Source organism: Myotis yumanensis, unplaced genomic scaffold (genome assembly GCF_028538775.1).
Source record: "Myotis yumanensis isolate MYYU_CA2020_CCGP unplaced genomic scaffold, mMyoYum1.0.hap1 SCAF_3, whole genome shotgun sequence".
Classification (NCBI taxonomy): domain Eukaryota; kingdom Metazoa; phylum Chordata; class Mammalia; order Chiroptera; family Vespertilionidae; genus Myotis; species Myotis yumanensis.
The window spans coordinates 40628670-40647963 of record NW_027223754.1 but is presented as its reverse complement, the minus strand read 5'-3'; the positions used below and the strand labels follow the sequence as shown (position 1 = coordinate 40647963).

At 50.3% G+C, this 19294-nt stretch overlaps 1 protein-coding gene across 1 annotated transcript in view; it reads right to left on the bottom strand.

The window, feature by feature from the left end:
- SLC15A1 (solute carrier family 15 member 1) overlaps positions 1–18360 on the bottom strand; it is a 46942-nt gene extending 28582 nt beyond the window's left edge. Inside the window, exons 1-4 of the mRNA XM_070408687.1 lie at positions 18103–18360; positions 1590–1606; positions 1108–1189; positions 865–1006 (exon numbers count right to left, since the gene is read on the bottom strand). Coding sequence (XP_070264788.1) covers positions 865–1006; positions 1108–1189; positions 1590–1606; positions 18103–18106 — 245 coding nt within the window. The 5' untranslated portion in view covers positions 18107–18360. The remainder of the gene's footprint in view (positions 1–864; positions 1007–1107; positions 1190–1589; positions 1607–18102) is intronic.
- Between the last annotated feature and the right edge of the window lie 934 nt (positions 18361–19294).

Below are 19294 nucleotides of genomic sequence, written 5' to 3'. Positions count from 1 at the left end.
GCCAGAAGGTTGAGAACCACTGCTTTAGACAATGAGAGATACTTACCTGATGCCTGGTAACAACATTTGGCCAGGAGTGGACCACTGCTTGTTCGTGTATTGAGTTATTTTGAGAGAGTGAATTTTCCTGCTTCTGTCAACATCATGCCTTGGCCTGGCAGAACCTTCACTTCTTTGCTGATTAAGTCCTGGGGACTTCCTGATAACCCCCTCTCCAGTGCACTTGACCAAGGGCTGTGTGGGTGCCCCGTGTCCTCTCTGTCCATGGAGCAGTGTGAGCCTTTTGGCTGCTGGGACATCAGTTGGGGAGCTTCTTTGTTCTCCCTGCCCTTAACTCAATGCTTCCCACATCATTAATGATAGATGGTGTCCCTGCTACTATTTCAAGATGAGACAAAGATGTCATTGCTGTCCTAGCTGGTTTGGCTCAGTGGATAGAGCATCGGCCTGCAGACTCAAGGGTCCCAGGTTTGATTCCGGTCAAGGGAATGTACCTTGGTTGCGGGCACATCCCCAGTGGGGAGTGTGCGGGAGGCAGCTGATCGATGTTTCTCTCTTATCGATGTTTCTAACTCTCTATCCCTCTCCCTTCCTCTCTGTAAAAAATCAATAAAATATATTTAAAAAAATATGTCATTGCTGCTTGAAGGAGGAAAGGAGAACCTACAAAGCCACTTACACTCACTGCTAAATGCCAGGCGCTGTGCCACGCTCTGGGGGTACACTGATGAGCAGAAACAGGGCCTAGCACACTCTCCTGATTTAGGTTTCTGACTCTTTCCTCCCCGAGTCCATCATCTCAAACCACTAAGCTAATAATTACTTTTTGGCTTGCCTGGGAACAAGGACGTTGCAACTACTCACGAGAATTTTCCCAGCCAGGAGTCGGCAATGAGAGCACCAAGGATAGGCGTCAGGTAGCAGAGGGCCACAAACGTGTGGTAGATGGCGGTGGACAGGTTGTCGTCCCATTTAAAGAACCGTGTGAAGTACAGAATGAGGAGTGCTTTCCGAAGCAGACAGGGCAGGGGAGGGAAAAGCACAGTTAGGAGTGGCCACGGCAACTGGCGCTCTGCACGCAAGGGGGTGGGTGTCGGAAATAGTTACCTTTCATGCCATAGTAGGAAAATCTCTCGCAGAACTCATTGATCACGATGAAGAAGATGCTCAGGGGATAACCAAAGCAACTCTGACAAAAACAACCACAGTCCAGGGTTAAAATATGCTCCTTGCTGGCCCATTTTCACAAATGAGTGCTAATGGCATGAAAAGTAACCTCTGCCTATTTAGTAACTTGTCAGTGACTATCCAGAGGTAGAATCTTAGAATTAAAAATTTATTATTCCCTTACATTCCACACAGACAACGATGAAATGAAGCATCTAGTTTTGTTAGTCTGAGAAGGGCTGCACAAAGCATTTCCTAAAGAGAAGGAACGTCTCATAGAAACTCAGGACTACCCTCTCATGAATGATAGATGCACGATGCACATTTGTTATGTGAATGAAGCACAAATGTGAACATTTTGGAGCAAAACAAACTAGAGTCTATAAGGTGAAGCTACACAGAAAAGAAAAAGGGATACTTACATATGATTTGGACGTCCCTGAAAGAAAAACAAAAATGCCACTGTTAAAGTCAAATAATTAAAATGCTTTCTGCTGAGTCTAAACTCAGACCCTGTGACTTTTCCTGACAGTCAGATGTGCTGTCCAGACCACTGCAGCCACCCCCAGGATCCCAGCCCTAGCCATGCCTCTTGTCCAGAGTCGGGCCTGGAAGCTGCATCTGCTTTAATTAGCTCCAGACAATTCTCCTGTGGGTCAGAGTAGAGAACCAGAGGCACAGAGAATGGTGCCAAACCCATTTCCTCTGTAAAACACTTCAAAGGCTGCCCACTGCCCACAGGCTAAAATCCAAACTTTTAGCATGTTCTTTACTATCTCACAAGGTCAGCAGATTTGGTGAGGATTAAATAATGGAAATATAAAATGCTTAAGGGTACTTAAAACACAGTGAGGGCCGAGACCGGTTTGGCTCAGTGGATAGAGCGTCGGCCTGCGGACTGAAAGGTCCCAGGTTCGATTCCGGTCAAGGGCATGTACCGTGGTTGCGGGCACATCCCCAGTAGGGAGTGTGCAGGAGGCAGCTGGTCGATGTTTCTCTCTCATCGATGTTTCTAACTCTCTATCTCTCTCCTTTCTCTCTGTAAAAAATCAATAAAATATATTTAAAAATAAAAATAAAAAAATAAAACACAGTGAGGGTTCAACCAGCATTCTTGTTACCTGGGCCCACCTTCCTTCCAGCCCCTTCCCCAGGCAGAGAGGGCTCCCACCATACCCAACCATTTGTTCACTGAACCGGTATGTACCCACCCAAAGTCCTTCATGCACAAACCACAAATCCTTTGCCAGGAATGCTCCTTGTATGCCCCCCTTCCCTTCATGAAGCCTTCTCTGACCTCCTATGCTGCCTCAATGCCATAACAGCTTATATTTCTGCCTCTACTTTAGTGGAAGAATCATCACGTGCTGTCCATCTCCACTTTTCCAATACCTACCAGAGCAGGGCCCATTGTTAGAAGAGCAAAAAGACAAAGGGCCAGAGTCCAAGTGAGTTGGTACAAACCACGTGCCATTGACCACCTTCTAAACTTAGTGCCCTTCAGCCCTGTTGCCAGCCCCTGCTCCTCTGTCTCCCCTGAATTTTGACAAGATTTCACCCAGAGTCTTGTCTCAAGTCTTAACATTTCCTCGTGCTTCTTTCTGTACTAACGCATTGCCCAGTGTTAGTATAGAAGGAAGTCTGTGTCTGTTACATGCTAGGCCCCTTGCCATGGGGAATCATCTCCCTCCTCCTCTCAGCCCCCATTGACCACTTCTTAGAGTTCTTTGCTATTAGGGTCCCCTGAGCAGTCCTCCTCTTCTATTAGGAATCAGTGACCCCCCAGCAGTGGTTCTCAAACTGAAGTGTGCCTCAGCATGACCCTGAGGGCTATGAGAACTGGTTGCTGGACCCCACGCCCAGAGTTGCTGTCTCTGTAGGTCTGGGATGGCCCATTGAGTTTGCATTTCTAACAAGTTCTAAGGTGATATTGCTACTCGGGTCCAGGGACCCCACTTTGAGAACCACAGGTGAGCTGTGATGTTGAGTTGCCCGATGGATCTGCACAAATAAGTTTTGCCACTTCTCTGGCCCTGAGACCCAGACAGATCCTTCTGTGCTGGTTCAGAGCAGGAAGTGAATACAGAAGCTGCCCAGCATGCAGACGTCTCCACCAAGCCTCCCCACCTCAAACTCTCACATGGTTCCCCATTTAGGGCCCTTCCTCTCCCATCTGCCACCTCATATTTTCATTATGTGCAAATCCAGGGCCCATCCCACAAGAAACAAAACTGTGGACTCTGCTCTTGGCCCAGACCCACGTGGTCTTGCAGACCTTCCCCCGCTCATCTGGGGGGGCCTTCCTTCCCGATTTTGGTCGTGTTGTGCTGTGGGCATTTGCACTTCTCCAGCTCAGCACGGCCGCACACCAGATGGTCTCACTTTTGCCCACGTAAGAACAGTGATGCTATTTTAGTCCTTGTCCCGAGATGGGAAATAAACTGTCTGGTCTCATGGGACTCCAATTCTGAGCTCTTCTTGCCCATAACTGTTCTGGAAGGAGATTCCTCAAACCTAAAAGACTGGTTTTTCTCCCTAGTTAGACTTCCTTGTGGGGATGGGCTGCTTTGAGGGGCATCATGTGAAGATGCGTGCATGGGGCCAGACATGTGGTTGAATCTCTGTCCTGTTGCTTTCCAGCTGTGACTTTGGGTGAGCCCATCTTTCCTCGGACAGGCTGCCTATCGGATGAAGATAAGGCCACCCACCTTACAGGACTGCTGTGAGTGCTCGCCGGAAAGCCCCAGCCAGGCTTGACTTGACATTCAGCAGGACATGCTACTACCTAGGAATCCTCAGCACCTCGCATGCTGCTTTCCAGGGTGGATATTAAATGTTTGTTGAATGAATATGTCCTCCAAAGAACCAGTAGTATTGCACATCAAGCACCATGTTCAGATCCTGGCTCTGCTACTCGCTAGTTCCATTGGCGCTCCCCCCCCCCCCCCTCCCCGCCAGGCCCGCTAGCCACCCTCTGCCCATGAGGTTGACCTGCACGGATTTCATCAGTGTCCCCCCATCCTCCTGATCCCCCATATGGTTTGGCCGGTGGGGAGCCCCAGCAGGAGATCAGAAGATCAGGTATTCCTTTTCCTGGCTCCTTCCCGGAAAGGTCACCTGAGACTGCTGTGTCCTCAAGCGACCAATACCGCTCCTCTGCAGTCGACACTTTCCACGTGGCTCTCTCCTTCCGGGGCTTGGTCACTGTTTTGACTTTCCAGGGGTGGTAGCAATGGGGTCGTGACTCCGGGTTCCTGCACTATCATGTATGGTCCCCACAATCAGTCTTTTCTAATCAGTCTTTTTTAACAAATGCTCCTATTTTGAGAATGCCATTTGTTTCCTGATGGGACCATGACTGCCATAGCCCACAAGTCAGATTTCATCACCAGACTGGGGAGAGCGCCGCTCCCCAGGGAAATGAAAGGACCGGTGCTTCTGTAAAGCCCTCTGGCGGTATTTGGAGCCCAGTTTCATTGCAGTGGTGCCCGGTCCACTCGAGGACTTGGACGCGGACGTGGCAGGACCGTACCATGGTCTGCCTACTTAGACGTCATATAATGTGGTCTCACCACTGTCTCCCACAGACCAGGCACAGCAGGGAGTGACACCACATGGGCTCCAACCTTCTCTAGAAAAGCAGGAGGGAGGTATGAACACCCAAACTCAGCAGAGAGAGCCTGGGGCTTCCTTGCAGTCCTTCCTTTTGCAGATTTCTCAGAATTTTGGTTTCCAGGGAAAGACTTTGCTAAATATTATTTAACACTGATTACTGCTAAATAATACTGGCAAAGGTTTTGTTTACTTCAAACATAAATAGTGTTATAGAAAAAAGACCGAAACAATCAGAGGGCTTAGGTTTTGTTGCAACCATCGCACCCAGAACTACATTATGGAAAATGGAATTTCTAAAGCCACGCAAGAGAAAATCTGAGTCCCCAGTCATCGCTCGGGAAGCTTGTCACTCCCTGGCAGGTGTGCATTCCAAAGGTGCGCGCTGCCGGGCAGAGGTCGGCAAACTCTTCTTCTGCAGAATTCGGAACTGTTTACTGGATGTGATACTGCAGTCAGCGTTTTTCTTTTTTTAATATCTTTATTCACCTGAGTCAACAGGATTGCTATCTTAGAAAGTGGACGTCGTGTGTAGGGTGAGTCTTAAGTCTGAACTCAAATTTCAACTCAGTCACAAGAGTCTGTTTACTTTGGTACAATTGTGTCTGTTCTTGGCATCGAATCAGCAGAGTGGAGTGGTCTGATGTTTCTAGCATCATTCACGGGTCACCTGGATTTAACTGCTGGTCTGAGGAAAACAGTTTAGAATCAGGCTCGCCATGAGCTCGCTTGTCAGCACGGGGCACAGGGCAATCGCCGAGTCAAGGCCTGTTCTTATTGTTTCGAGGCCCAGCAGTGCCTTTGTCTTTTTCTTTTGGCTAAAGAATCTAATAAAATAAATGTACACGATGGATTTCTATGATTACTGACTTGGGGGGAACAGCAGGAAAAAACAAGAAAGACAGTCTAATCACTTCCCATTACTTAATGAAATCTCTCATTACGGTGAATATTTCTTGCTGTCTAACAAAGCACATGCCATATTTTGAACCATTTAGGGATGGAAATACGAACTTATGGTTTGTTACCTAGACATTAGGAACACCTTCAGCACCAGGATGGGTGTAAACAGTAAGTTTCTAGCCCTTGGACGCGGGAAGGGAAGGGATGAGGTACTTTGCTGAAGTCTAAGGGAGGAGAAAAGAGTTCCCTATCGTTACCAGGAATGAAACGGAGGGAATCCTGTAAGCGTTGCTGGCTGTGTTAGAGACGATGTTTCTGAAGTTGTAGGGTGTGGTAGGCAGAGCAGCGGTGCCCCTGAGCTGTCCATGTCCTACTCCCTTGAACTTGTGGCCCTGTTACCTTCCATGGCAAAGGGACTTTGCAGATGTGACTCGCTAAAGACCTTGAGATGGGGGTTCATCCTGGACTGGCTGGGTGGCCCCAGTGCGATCACGAGGGTCCTTGAAAGAGTCAGAGGAGGAGATGTGAGGAAGGAAGCGGAGGCTGAGCGGTGGCCGTTGCTGGCAGGCCACCAGGACAAGGAATGTGGCACCTCTAGGAGCTAAAAAAGACAAGGAAATGGATTCTCCCCTGGAGCCTCCAGAGGGAACTCAGCCCTGCTGACGCCTTGGTTTTAGCTCAGTGAGACCCATGTTGGCTTCTGACCTCCGCAACCGTAAGATAATAAATGTGTCATTTTAAGCCACCAAGTTTGTGCTAATTTGTTACAACAACAATTGCAAATAACACATGGGTTTGCCTAAAGCTTTGTAAACAGGTTTTTAATCACTATTTACAAAAAACCAAGACTCAAACTTCCTTGCAGTTTTATTTGTTGGTAGGATGCCCTTTTAGTAAACCCCGCCCCCACCCCCCAGCTACATTTTCTATCTGGGGCCTTGGAAGTCCATATCTGGCGACTGCCTTGTTGATGCAATTTGGGCGCTGCTACTTTCTGCAGGTTACCGACTCTCCACTCTCCATTTCTAATGTGGGGCTGCTGCCAAGCAGGAGTGGTCTGCAAATGGTTCCATTAACCAGGATTAAAATAGGTTGATCATTGTTCCTTTAGGTCAGGGGTGGGGAACCTTTTTTCTGCCAAAAGCCATTTGGGCATTTATAACGTCATTCTCGGGCCATACCAAATGATCAGCTTAAAAGTTAGCCTGCTATATTGGGTCAAACATCTAGTTAACTCACCCCTAATGCCTTGGCAGGGCCAGACCAAATGATTTTGTGGGCCTTATACAGCCCGGGAGCTGGACATCCCCCACCCCTGCTTTAGGCCACGAAAGTGCCTTACAAAGTAGGTTATGTGAGAGCCCAGAGAATGCGGTGGCTTCTGCTAGGATATAGCCTCGCCCTTGGCCTGAGTGGTTTCTGTTAGACACATTGCCCCTGTGTCTCACAGGAGGAAGGACGTGGGCCTTGGAGACAGGGAGGCTGGACCGCAGCTTGGAGACATTCTTCCTAGCCGTGGCTTTGTTCAAAGCACTTAACCAGGGGACCCCCCACTCCTTCACCCAGAGAGGCTAGCACCTTCTTTGCAAGTGGATGTATCAGACAGAGTCTACATGAGGTTTGTTATTCACTGAGTGCCATGAAGACCGCTGGGTAGGATGGATGGGTGTTTGGAATGAATTGACTTAAAATGAAAACATGGCCCTCACCGGTTTGGCTCTGTGGATAGAGCGTCGGCCTGCGGACTGAAGGGTCCCAGGTTTGATTCCGGTCAAGGGCATGTACCTGGTTGCGGGCACATCCCCAGTAGGGGGTGTGCTGGAGGCAGCTGATCGATGTTTCTCTCTCATCGATGTTTCTAACTCTCTATCCTTCTCCCTTCCTCTCTGTAAAAAAAAAAAAAAAATCAATAAAATATATTTAAAATGAAAACATGGACAAGAATTTTCCATGGAGAGCCTTGGCTGGGGTGAGAAGGCTACCCAAGAAAGATGCAGTCCCCTCCAGGATTGCTCACATTCAAAAGCAGAAGGCCCTTCTGATGTCACCCGGGGAACTTCAGGCATGGAGATTAGGATAGAGAAAAGCCAGCCTTCTCAAGTACAAGCCATAGCAGCAGGCGCAGCTTCTCTCAATCCAGCTGCTTTTCTGATGGGCAGACCACAGTGTGTGGCTCCTGGGTAGCTGGAGGGGCTTAAGGGTCATTTTTAATTCCCAGGGCAGTGGTTCTCAGAGCGGGGTCTCTGGACCAGCAGCTATACCTGATTACTCATCAGAAATGCAAACTCTCAGGTCCGTCCCAGACCTACCTAATTAGAAACTCTGAGGGCGGGCCTGCCGCTCTGCATGCTATCAAGCCCTCCCGGTGCTGGTGCCGCCCCACGTGCTGTGGTTGGGGGTTTGGGAGGACTCACTGCTCTGGAGTGACCCTGAGGCGTAAAGAAAAGGGCCTGAAGCGAAGGCGTGCACACCAAGCGGGACTCCTATCCAGGTGATCAGCTCCTCTGAAGTGATTCTGCTATTCCGTCCTGCTTTCTGAGGCTCTGTCTTAGCTTACCTTCCGGTCTCCTGTCCACCCTGAGCTTCCCGAGATGGAGCTCTCCAGGACTGCTCTCTGGCCTGGCTGACTCTCTGCTGCCTGCAGGGTCAGACCTGCTGCTCATCCCAGCAGGTGAAGCCCTTCGGCTTCTGCCTTCCGCCTTCCTGCGCCCCACACGGAGGAAGGCACAGGACTTCCTGCTCCACGCAGGCTCTTCACAGCTGTCTGCACCATTAAAGCAGTCAGCACCCACCTGCCCCCTCAGCCTCCCAGATACTCTCTCCCCACTCTTGGGTCTCTTTAGCCTCTTTACAACTGCCCCCGACAAAGCTAGTTGTTCTGATTTTTGAAAAATGTTACAGAGCTGCGTATACTATTTTTCTTTTTTTGAGAAAATAGTGTGTACCACTTCAAAAAGAGCCTACCAGGATATGCCCGAGGCGTGCCTGTGGCTGACCTGAGGCGAGGTGACGGGGACAGGGGGAAGCGGAAGGAGCTTGGGTGCCTTGTGCTGCACACTTGGTTTGATTCCCGCTCCCTTCCCCACCCCAAACACACACACACACACACACACTCTTGATCAGCTTTGATTAAGAGGAGAAATGTGCTTTTCCCCCAGATCAGTAGTCAGGTTAACTCAAGAACCAGTTCTGGGCTTGTCACAGCCCTTGGTTCTGCAGTGGCTCTCCTCGATGCTGTTTCTTGCCCGAGTTGGTGAGTTTCCCCCCTTATGTGAATACTTTGCCACATTCCCCACCCCCAGGGTTCCTGCTAGTCCATATGGCACTTTTCTATGCATTAGGAAACCGTGATCTTGCAGGCCAGCTGCTGCCCTGGGACGTGTGGCTGATGAGTGGACAGTAGCTTGGCACCTAGAAGCAAAGGTGCCCCGGGTGGATGCATTGCTTGGCAATGGAGCAAGGGCTGCATCCCAGGCTGTTCTGGGCTGCATATCTGGCGCTTCGGCCAGGCGGGGCACGCTGTGCTCTCTGTTCCTAGAACACATAGATAAGAATGTGCTGGTGCTTTGGCCAGGCGGGGCATGCTGTGCTCTCTGTTCCTAGAACACATAGATAGGAAGGTGGTCACTGTACTGATGCTGTACTGTGTCAGGAACAAATTGTGTAAACAAGGCTTTGTAACTAACTTTGTGATTTTTGCAAATAAAAACGCTGTAACTCTTGTAGTCAGCACTGCAGCTCAGCCTTTGCTTCGGCAGGGTGCTGTAACTGTAATCGCTGGCCAGCTTAATAAAGGCTCCTAAATCTTGACCTGAGTCCCTGGTGGTCGTCTCCGTGGGTCACCCCATTACAAGGCCCTGGGGCCCCTCTATGGACCGTGACCCTGCCCATCTCTCAATTGTGAGTGTGTGATTTTTTTTTTTATAAAAATAAACCCCTTTCCTCAACTACCTTCTTCCCCACCACAAGAAAACCTATTTTTTCCTTGATACATCAACAAGTAGCTACATAAACAGGGAACACACTGGTGTATGGTCATCAGAATGCCACACTAATCCGGCCATGGGCTGTCTTACTGCACCATGGCTGAAAGCAAATGAATGATCAGTCCTTTGAGAACTAAGAGTGTCAGCTAAACCCCAACAACATGAAGCTACTTTAGAAACGTGGGGAAATCAGTGTTAATGGGACAGCATAGGTTTTATTAAATGACTTTGGCATGATGCCACTGCAGGGAGTGGCTGGGCTCTGGGGCACTGGTGACCTTGCTTGTACCCACGCAGGCCATGCAGGCAAAGGTGGAAGCCCTGCTGAGGAGGACGGGGCTGTCTTGCCCCCTGAGAAGACAGACACAGAATGTAAATCCATTTGGCTACAGTCTGGCATAGGCTTCTCAGCAACAGGGTATCTCATGATGTGTACCACCATCGTCCTTAGCCGTTGTCCTGGTGTTGCCCTGTTGTTATGGGAACAGGGCCCACAGGGAGGTGGCACCTTTGCCCAGCCTTCCATTGCCGTGTGAGTAACAAGCTGCCTGAGTGTACCACAAACGGAGTGGCTGAAAACAATGGAAATTTATCGGCCCACAGTTCTAGAGGCTGGAAACCCAAGGTCAAGGTATGCGCAGGGCTGGTTCCTTCCGAGGGCTGTGAGAGAGAATCTGTTCCAGGCCTCTTCCCTGGCTTCCGGGGCTTACTGGCGAACATTGACGTTCCTTGACATGGAGGAACATCTCCCCAACTCTGCCTTCATCCGCATGGGCCTTCTCCCGTGTGCCTGTCGGTGTCCAAATTTCCCCTTTTCGCGAGGACACCAGTCACATTGGATTCCGGGCCCACCTACTCCAGAATGACCTCATCTAAACCGATTATATCTACGATGACCTTATTTTTAAACAAGGTCACATTCTGAGGTACCAGGAGCTAGAACCTCAGCACATGAATTTGGGGGGTGGGGGGGGCACAATTCAACCCATAACAGTCAGAGAGCCCCTGTAGTGCACAATCTATTCTCCTTTTAAAAAGATTTCTACATGATTGTCCAAAGTGATAGGCTTAGAGGCCCATATAGCCGCCTCTGATAGTTTTATAAATAACTATGACTTTTATCATTGCTTCCGTAACCAAAGATGTGCATCACTGACCCCCATTTCCGTTCTCTTTCAGAAAGAAATGATCCTTACGGGCCTCAGGATCCGACCGGCTTCGGACATGCCCAGAGATGGTTTGATCCTCAATTCAGGGAAAGGGCAGCCAGGCTAGAGGGTGCTAGGAGTTCACATGCAATAAGCTGTCATGCAAAACAGAAAGATCCAGGCACAGGCTTAAGCTCTGCCTCAGCTACTTCAGCAAGATGGGTGTTAGAAAGGCAGCCCTTGCTCTCCAAGTTATGTCCTTTATCTACACCTGGACATTCCTTCATTCAGAAGAACATCCTTTCTTCTGAACTTCGAGCTAGGCTCACTTTAAATGCTGTGACTGCTGGGAGTAAATAAACAAATCTACTCTCAGGTTAAGGAGAAGCCAGACATCCTCAGAGCAGGCTCTGAAAGGGAATGGGAGAACAGAACAAGAAGGGAAGCTGCTGTCAGCCTCCTGAACAATACCCTCCCACCACAGCCAGCTGCACACACCCAACACACAGTACGAACAAGGGAATTAGTAGCAGCCCTGGTAATATTGTTTATTGGTGGAGAAAACAATACCAAGACACGCAAGTGTCACTAAATCAAAAGGAACCGATCTCTTGGTCCTTTGAGGGGAGGGGTAGTTTTGGAAGCAATTCAGTTGGAGACCCTAAATATTAGAGACAAAGATTTTTTTACTCTTAGATGTGAAATCGTGGCTAGAAAATTTGCTTTATGATCACAGTAAGTGGGAAGTTAGCTACAAAGCTATGCACGAAATGTACAATTCTCCCCAGTTGATATTTAGACTGCACATGCCTCCTTCCTATCATGAGTCTTCCTATAAGACACTTCTAGAAGCAGAATGCTGGTAAAACGTTTGCATATTTTATTTTGTTACATATTACCTAACAACTCTCCATAGAAGTATTAGGTGACTAATTTTTTCCAGTCTTGTAATTTTAAAATGAGCATACGTAGAAGAAAAAGCTATAAAAAAGTTTAAACATTATCCATAGCTAAGTGTTGCCTGGAAACTTTATCCACAGATGCACACTACAATACCAACGGAGCGTGCACATAAGTTTTAGAATTAATTTGAGGTAAATTACCCGAGTCTATGACATCGTTGTGAGCATTTCTGATTCACCTACTATTACACATGGTGCGGGGAGTGCTTTCCACACACTTATTATGTCATTAAACGGATTGTTGTTTAGGATGGATCAGAACTGTGAGCAGACAAAGGTGCGGGGCTCTCTGTGCTGGGGGAGACGCCAGGCACCAAACGTAGCCCCAAAGCAGAGGGTGCTGCCACAATACGCTCATCCTTACACACTAAGAATGTTCCCTACCTAAAGTTATGTGTAGGTGATGCACGTATTTCAGAGAGAACCTTTCTATTACCATGTGTATGGGTTGGAGAGGATGTTCCCCCCAAACTCATTTCCTTCTCAGAATCTCAGAACATGACCCTATTTGAAATGCGGTCATTTCAGGCAAAGTGAGTTAAAATGAGGTCATACCGGAATAGAGTGGGTCTTTAATCCAGTAGGACTGGTGTCCTCCTAAGAAGACAGCCAGATGAAGGCAGCTATGCATGGAGGGGAGACAAGACGAAGACACAGGGACAGGAGAAGGTGGCCACGTGACCACGGAGGCAGGGATCAGAGTGGTGTATCTACAAGCCAAGGAATGCCAAGGATGGGCAGCAACCCCAGAGGCCAAGAGGAAGGCCTGGGAACTGATTCTCCCCTGGAGCTTTCTGAGCCAGCGCGGCCCTGCCAACACCTGGATTTTGGACTTCCAACCTTCAGAATTACGAGAGAATACATTTCTATTGTCTCAAGCCACTCCATTTGTAGCCTCAGGAAACACACCACGTGAGCTTATGTGTGTTGACTAATTGGGGAAAAGGTTTGTTCCTCCAAGAACGTCTCAGATGTACCTCCGGATATGTCCTAATCGCTTTTATGACAAAATCGTCCCACTTGAGGCAGATTGTAGGAGCTTTAAATGCTTGGCCTGGGAGCTTTCAATGACTTATGTAAGTACGTTTTGCGAATTTTCCGATCTCAAGTCTGATTCTCAAACCACATTTTCCTTTGGTTTTGTGCTCAGTTTCACAAGCCCCACACAATAACCGATGACTTTACACCCTCACCCAATGACAGGCTCCTTTCAGCAGCCCAGTGGGAGGCCTTGGCTGGTTTCCAATCGGGAGTAATTAAATCTTCCTCTCATTTTAGGAGCATCTGTGAAGATCAGATCCCTTCCCCTTGACGGTGGTTACTTCCGACCGCTGAGACCGTCCTTTAGCTCTGTGCTGCCTGTGGACTGTAGCTGCACTTGCACCCAATCTCGGCAGCGAGCAGAAGCATGGCCCGGCCTGTGTGACACAGCCCTGTTCACATCAACCGCATGAGACGACCCCGTGGTTTCCTCCGTGACATATTTCTGGCCTCTGAAGCCAAGGCATGAAGTTGCAAAACAATGATTCTCTGGTTCTTTGTGTTGCAACCCCACTCTGAGTCAACGTTCTCATCTGCTGACAATACTGCTTTCCTTCTTTCATCACCCTCACGGAGGAACGTGGAATGTTCCTCGGATTCCACCCTTGTTTTTATTTCCTTATCAGCTCACCTGGGACACCTACCTACTTTCTCTCCAGCCAGGGATGAAATCAAGATGCAACTGTGTCCTAGAGCTCCCTTGAGAGGGGACTCAGCCGGCTGTGGAGTCCCAGTCCCGAGCTTCCATTCATTCCCTGTCAACCGTCCCTCTCACTAGCGAGCTTTCCTGCTAGCTCAGCTAGCCCATTGACTAACCTCGCCATCTGTTCTCTGCTTTTCAGAAACTCAAAGGGCAGCAGGAAAATCATTCATCAAAAAATCCGAGTAAAGCAAAAATGGAATAATTCCATCCAGGACATCGTGCAGAGGTATGAAGGACTATGGAAAAATTTAGCGTTAAGGTGGCAAATCCTCCAACTCTGACAAGCCACTATTAGCAGCTGCTTTCACTGGTCTTATGATACGTCATGCACCTCAACTGTAACACAGTGTGGAAAAACGTGTATGGGCGAGGGTGTTCCTACCCCTGAGGATATGCATTTCTTCAAGGCAGGACTATTTTATACTTTCTCATGATAATTAAATATCTGCACACATATTTAAGGAATGTAGGCCTGCCCCCTGCAGCCTGTGCTGAGCCACATGATTCATCACCTCTATGCTTTTCTACCCTATGTTCTTAGCCTCTGCAAGCTAATTTTCAAATCCTAACTGCTCATTTACCCCAAACTTGATCACCCTGGGCAAGCCAGGGGCCAGACTGCATGAGCCATGATTTCATCTGGGGGCACAGTGGCAACGTTTTGGTGGGGGAGAGCCTGTCATTTAGAGCAGTGATTCTCAAAGTGCGGTCCTGGCCCAGCAGCAGCTCCTGGGAACTTGTGCAAACACTAACCCTTAAGCCCTGCCCTAGACCTACCGACGCAGACAGTCTAGGGCAGTGGTCGGCAAACTGCGGCTCACATGTGGCTCTTTGGCCCCTTGAGTGTGGCTCTTCCACAAAATACCATGTGCGGGCGTGCATGTACAGTGCGATTGAAACTTCGTGGCCCATGCGCAGAAGTCGGTATTTTGTGGAAGAGCCACACTCAAGGTGCCAAAGAGCCGCATGTGGCTTTCGAGCCGCAGTTTGCAGATCACTGGTCTAGGGATAAGGCCCGGCAACCTGTCAGAATAAGCCCTCACTCAGGGGATCCTGATGCATGCTGCAGTTTGAAAACCACTGACAGTCACACCAGCATGGGGGAAACAATGCCAGTCCTCTCTTTGTGCTGTCTGGGAGGAAGCTTCTCCCAGGGATCAGAGGCCCAAGGCCACCTTTGGTGTGGCGCGATCTCAGCGTAGCTGTACACGTGCCACCTGTAGTAGGAGTGCCAGCTCCCCTGTGACCTCAGCATTGTTCTTTGGTTTACCCAAGAGCCTCTGGAGAGAATGCGGAAGGATTTATAAATGGCCAGGTTCACAGCACCTTTCCGGTTAGTCCATCATTTTATGCTCAGGCAGGAGGCCCCCTCGCAAAACTCACCAGAATCCCATACAAGGCCAGCAGGAGGCTGAGAGTTGGGGGGATAGGGGGTTTGAGGGGCAGGAACATAACAAAGTATCCTTCATTAAATGAGTGGATTTCTCAAATCAGCCTGGAGGCCCTGGGAGAGGGAGACAGGAGTTTGCTTCATAGAACTTGAGTCCTCCTCATATTTAATTTTCAAAGTCAAATATGTGTCAGTGGTTTTTCAGACCAAAGTAATTTGCTATAGCAACAACTTGAACTCTGGGTAAGGAAGTGGGGTGGGGTGAGAGGAGAGATGGAATATTCGAAATCTTCAATCAAAGCATCTCAACACCCACAAAGGTCTCCGCGGTGGCTCTCAGTCACTTAAGAGGTTCTCAGCCATTCTGAGACCTGACTGCACAAGACAGCCCTTGGGAGACCGACCCTCTCTCCACCCTCAGCTCCGATCAGCACACCCATACTTTACTTTTTAAAATATTTTATTGATTTTTTACAGAGAGGAAGGGAGAGGGATAGAGAGTTAGAAACATCGATGAGAGAGAAACATCGATCAGCTGCCTCCTGCACACTCCCCACTGGGGATGCGTCCGCAGCCAAGGTACATGCCCCTGACCAGAATCGAACCTGGGACCCTTGAGTCCGCAGGCCGACGCTGTATCCACTGAGCCAAGCCAGTCAGGGCCCCATACTTTATTTTTTTTAAATATGTTTTTATTGATTTCAGAGAGGAAGGGAGAGGGAGAGAGATAAACATCAATGATAAGAGAGAATCATTGATCCGTCACCTCCTGCACGCCCCCTACTGGGGATGAGCCCGCAACCTGGGCATGTGCCCTTGACTGGAATCGAACCCAGAACCCTTCAGTCTGCAGGCCGATGCTCTATCCACTGAGCCAAACCAGCTAGGGCTGCACATCCATACTTTAAAGCAAGGGTCGACACACTATAATTTACGGGCCAAATCCGACTCACCACCTGCTTTTGTACGCTTGCAAGCTAAGAATGGTTTCTACATTTTTAAATGACAAAGAAACAATTTTTAAAGGCTATATTGTGACACATGAAAATTACATAAAATTCAAATTTCCGTGCCCATAAAGTTTTATTAGAACACAGCTCCTCCCATTTGTTTACATATTTTGAACTATAAGGGCGGAGTTGAGTAGTTGCCATGGAGACTGTAAGGTCTCCAAAGCCGAAAATATTGACTCCTGGCCCTTTCCAAGAAAGGTTTGCTGACAAAGGGTTGGTTGGCAGTTTAAGATTCTAACCAGATCCTGCAGCCAGGTTTAGCTATGTATCCTCGCCCCCAAAGCAACGTTCTATCCAGTTTATTCTTGTGTATCCCCGTGCTTATGTTACTAAGTCTAACGAGTGCCTCAATGGTACGGTTCTGACTCTCTTCGCATCCCTCACTTTCCTATTCGGTCATAACTCCTGCCTCTCCATTTCCAGGGCGAGTGAAAGAACCTGGCGTCAAAATTTGTTCCAATGACAGGAGAGGAAATCAGCTCGAAGCAAACATTTCTCTCTGCACCGTTTCCTGCTTCTCTCCCTGGGGCGCTCACCAACTCTTCCAGCTGTTCCCCTTTCAGTCACCAGGGGATCTGAAACAACGTGGCGTAATCTAAGCACCAAAGATCTGTCCTGAAGAGGGGAAGTTACTGCTAGTTCTTTACTAAACACATTTTCTAGTGATCTGCGTCACTTACTACACCCAGATACTGAAAATTTAGGACTTGAGTAAATTGGTGTCTGCATGTCAACATTTTGTAGCTGCTCACACACTATGCCAAACTCAGTTCCAAAAAACACCCACTTAAGGACCAATTTGCAAACTGGAAAAGAGTCCATTCACTGGGGCTACGCGTCAAAAGCTGCGTTTATTCCCCAACAATCAGCTCTCCTGATGGGAACTCTTGGGGGAGTTGTCATGCAGAACAGACGCTTCGCAGGTAGTAGCCACCTACAGATGGAAACAAACGCTCAGAGCCCCTCCCAGAAAAGTTTACACGGACTGGCAAGCGAATGGTGGTTGAGTTGGGATCCAGAACGCTAGCCCAGGAGGCAGCGGCCTGGGGAGCGCACCTGCTGACAGCCTGCACCTGAGAGCACAGCCTCTGGACCAGCTGTCAGCCACACTCCACGCCCCACGCGGGAAGCGCTCCTGCTGCTACTGCAGAACCATGGCACTGCCGGGACAGTGCGCCTCTGGGAGCCCACGCCCGTGCTACGCGCTTACACACCTCAACTCAGCCACGGGGGCGGCACGGATACTTCTATCGGATGGCTGAGAATTTCGGTCCAATGAGCTTACTTGACTGATGCAAAGTCACAGAGGTAGCAAGTGGTAGAAGGAGAACATTAGCGCAGGCAGGTGGAAGTCCGACTTCCAAAGCCCCCCTGTCTGCCTGGGCCCTCGCACGGCCCCACTTAGGGGTCATCACTCGACTTGCTCCCCATGTTGGAGGGAGAAGGGGGCTGACTGATGTCTGGCCTCTTCCAGAACCTGCGCTCTTGCGCCTGCAATCGTTCCAGAGCGCTTTGTTCTGAAGCGGGCAGCGGGCACTTGTTTGCTAGCTGTTCTGCTGACACCCCGTGCGTATGGAGAACAGGCCTCCCTCCTCGGTGCCTTCTCTTGGAGCTTAAGGAGGGTGGCAGGGTGCTAAGAGGGGCCCCAAAGGGCCAGCCCCAGTTCCTCTCCGGCCAGGCAGCACTCCCGGGGGATAAGAAAAGAAAAACATATCCTATTGCCTAAGCGCCCACAGCGGGTGAAGTTTCTGCGCGCCCTATCCAGCGCACCACCCAGTCAAGCCCAAGAGGAAACACAAGGACTGAGATTCCCAACAGGCGCGGGCTGGCAAAGTGACGGCATTCACTCCAGCAACCTCTAAGTCTGGGCGCGCGGGACCCTCTGCCTCTGCAGCCAGGAGACCGCCCGCCAGAGCGACGCCTCGCCCGCCCGGTACCTTCCCCGGAGCCACGGACTCCCGGTCGCTCGCAGCCCGGGCGCCGCGTCCCTGCCCCGCGCCCTGTGCCCGCCCACGGTGCCCGCCCTCCCGGCTCTGCGCGCAGGTCCGCGAGCCGCCGACAACGGCGGGAACCAGCGTCGCAGCCCGGCTGGACCCCTGACATCCCCTTGGCAGCGCCCCGATCGCGCAGCTCATGCTCCCCGACGACCCCGCCCCAGCCCGGTCACCCTCGCCTACCCATGGTGGCGGCTCCGAGGGCTTCCAGCGACCGGCGAGCGAGGAGTCCAGGCGCGAGGGACTCCTTTCCTCTGACGGCAGCCCTGCCTTCTTCGCTCCCTTCTGGCTCCTATGACTTGGTGTCCAGGCCCTGCCCAGCCACCTGCGCGGCTGGAGGTGTGCAGACTGGGCGGGCGGACTCCACCCTCGGGGCCGGGCGGTCGGATAGCAGGGAGCAGAGGTCAGCGCCCCTTGCGCCGCCGCTGGGAGACACCTGTCCGCTGTCCGTGTCCAGCCCCGGACTCCTCAGTTCCGCCGAGGCCCTCGGGGGAGGGCAAGGGGCAGGGCCGCCGGCGGCAGCGGGAGACCTGGACCAGGGACGCTCCAACGTGAGCGCTCCTCTGAGTCACCTGGAGGGCTTCTTAAAACGCAGGCTCCCGCCTCTCCCCTACTGGCTGAGCTGGTAGGCTGGGGGTGGGGCCCGAGAATTTGCATTTCTGATAAGTTTTAAGGTGCTGCTGCTGCTGCCCCGGGTCACCACCTTGAAACCACTGCGCTGAGAAAACGCACTGCGGGATGGGGAAGCAAAAGCGGGCCGGACGTTGACCAGTTTCACGTGCGTGCGCGTGAGGTTTTACCTGGAGCCTGAGCCCAGGAAAGCATTTCTGGAGGGAGGATTCCACCTACCATTTGAGGGAGGTGCGTGAGAAGCTAGGAAAATTGCGTGGCATGTGGAATGGGGAAACTGAGGCAGGCAGCTGCAGAAACTGGTTGAGCCATTTATAGCGGATACAGAAGGTCACCAGGGCGGCAAGCCCCAGTGCCTAACAGCAGGCAAAACTGGTGTGGGACCTCCCCCCAGGTGGCCTTTCCTCCATGGCATATCGCTGGCCACGTGATTTAGACCCCCCCCCCCCCCCCCCCACGTCCTGGTGCCGGCCAATCAGAGGAGACCACAACTCTGGAAGGGCAGGCCTGGAAAAGCTGGTGAATCTTCTCCTCAGATCCTCACCTGAGACTTCCCCTAAACAGTCTCTAAAACAGCGGTTCTCAACCTGTGGGTCGCGACCCCTTTGGGGGTCGAACGACCCTTTCACAGGGGTCGCCTAAGACCATCAGAAAACACATATATAATTATGTATTGTTTTTGTGATTAATCACTATGCTTTAATTATGTTCAATTTGTAACAATGAAAATACATCTTGCATATCA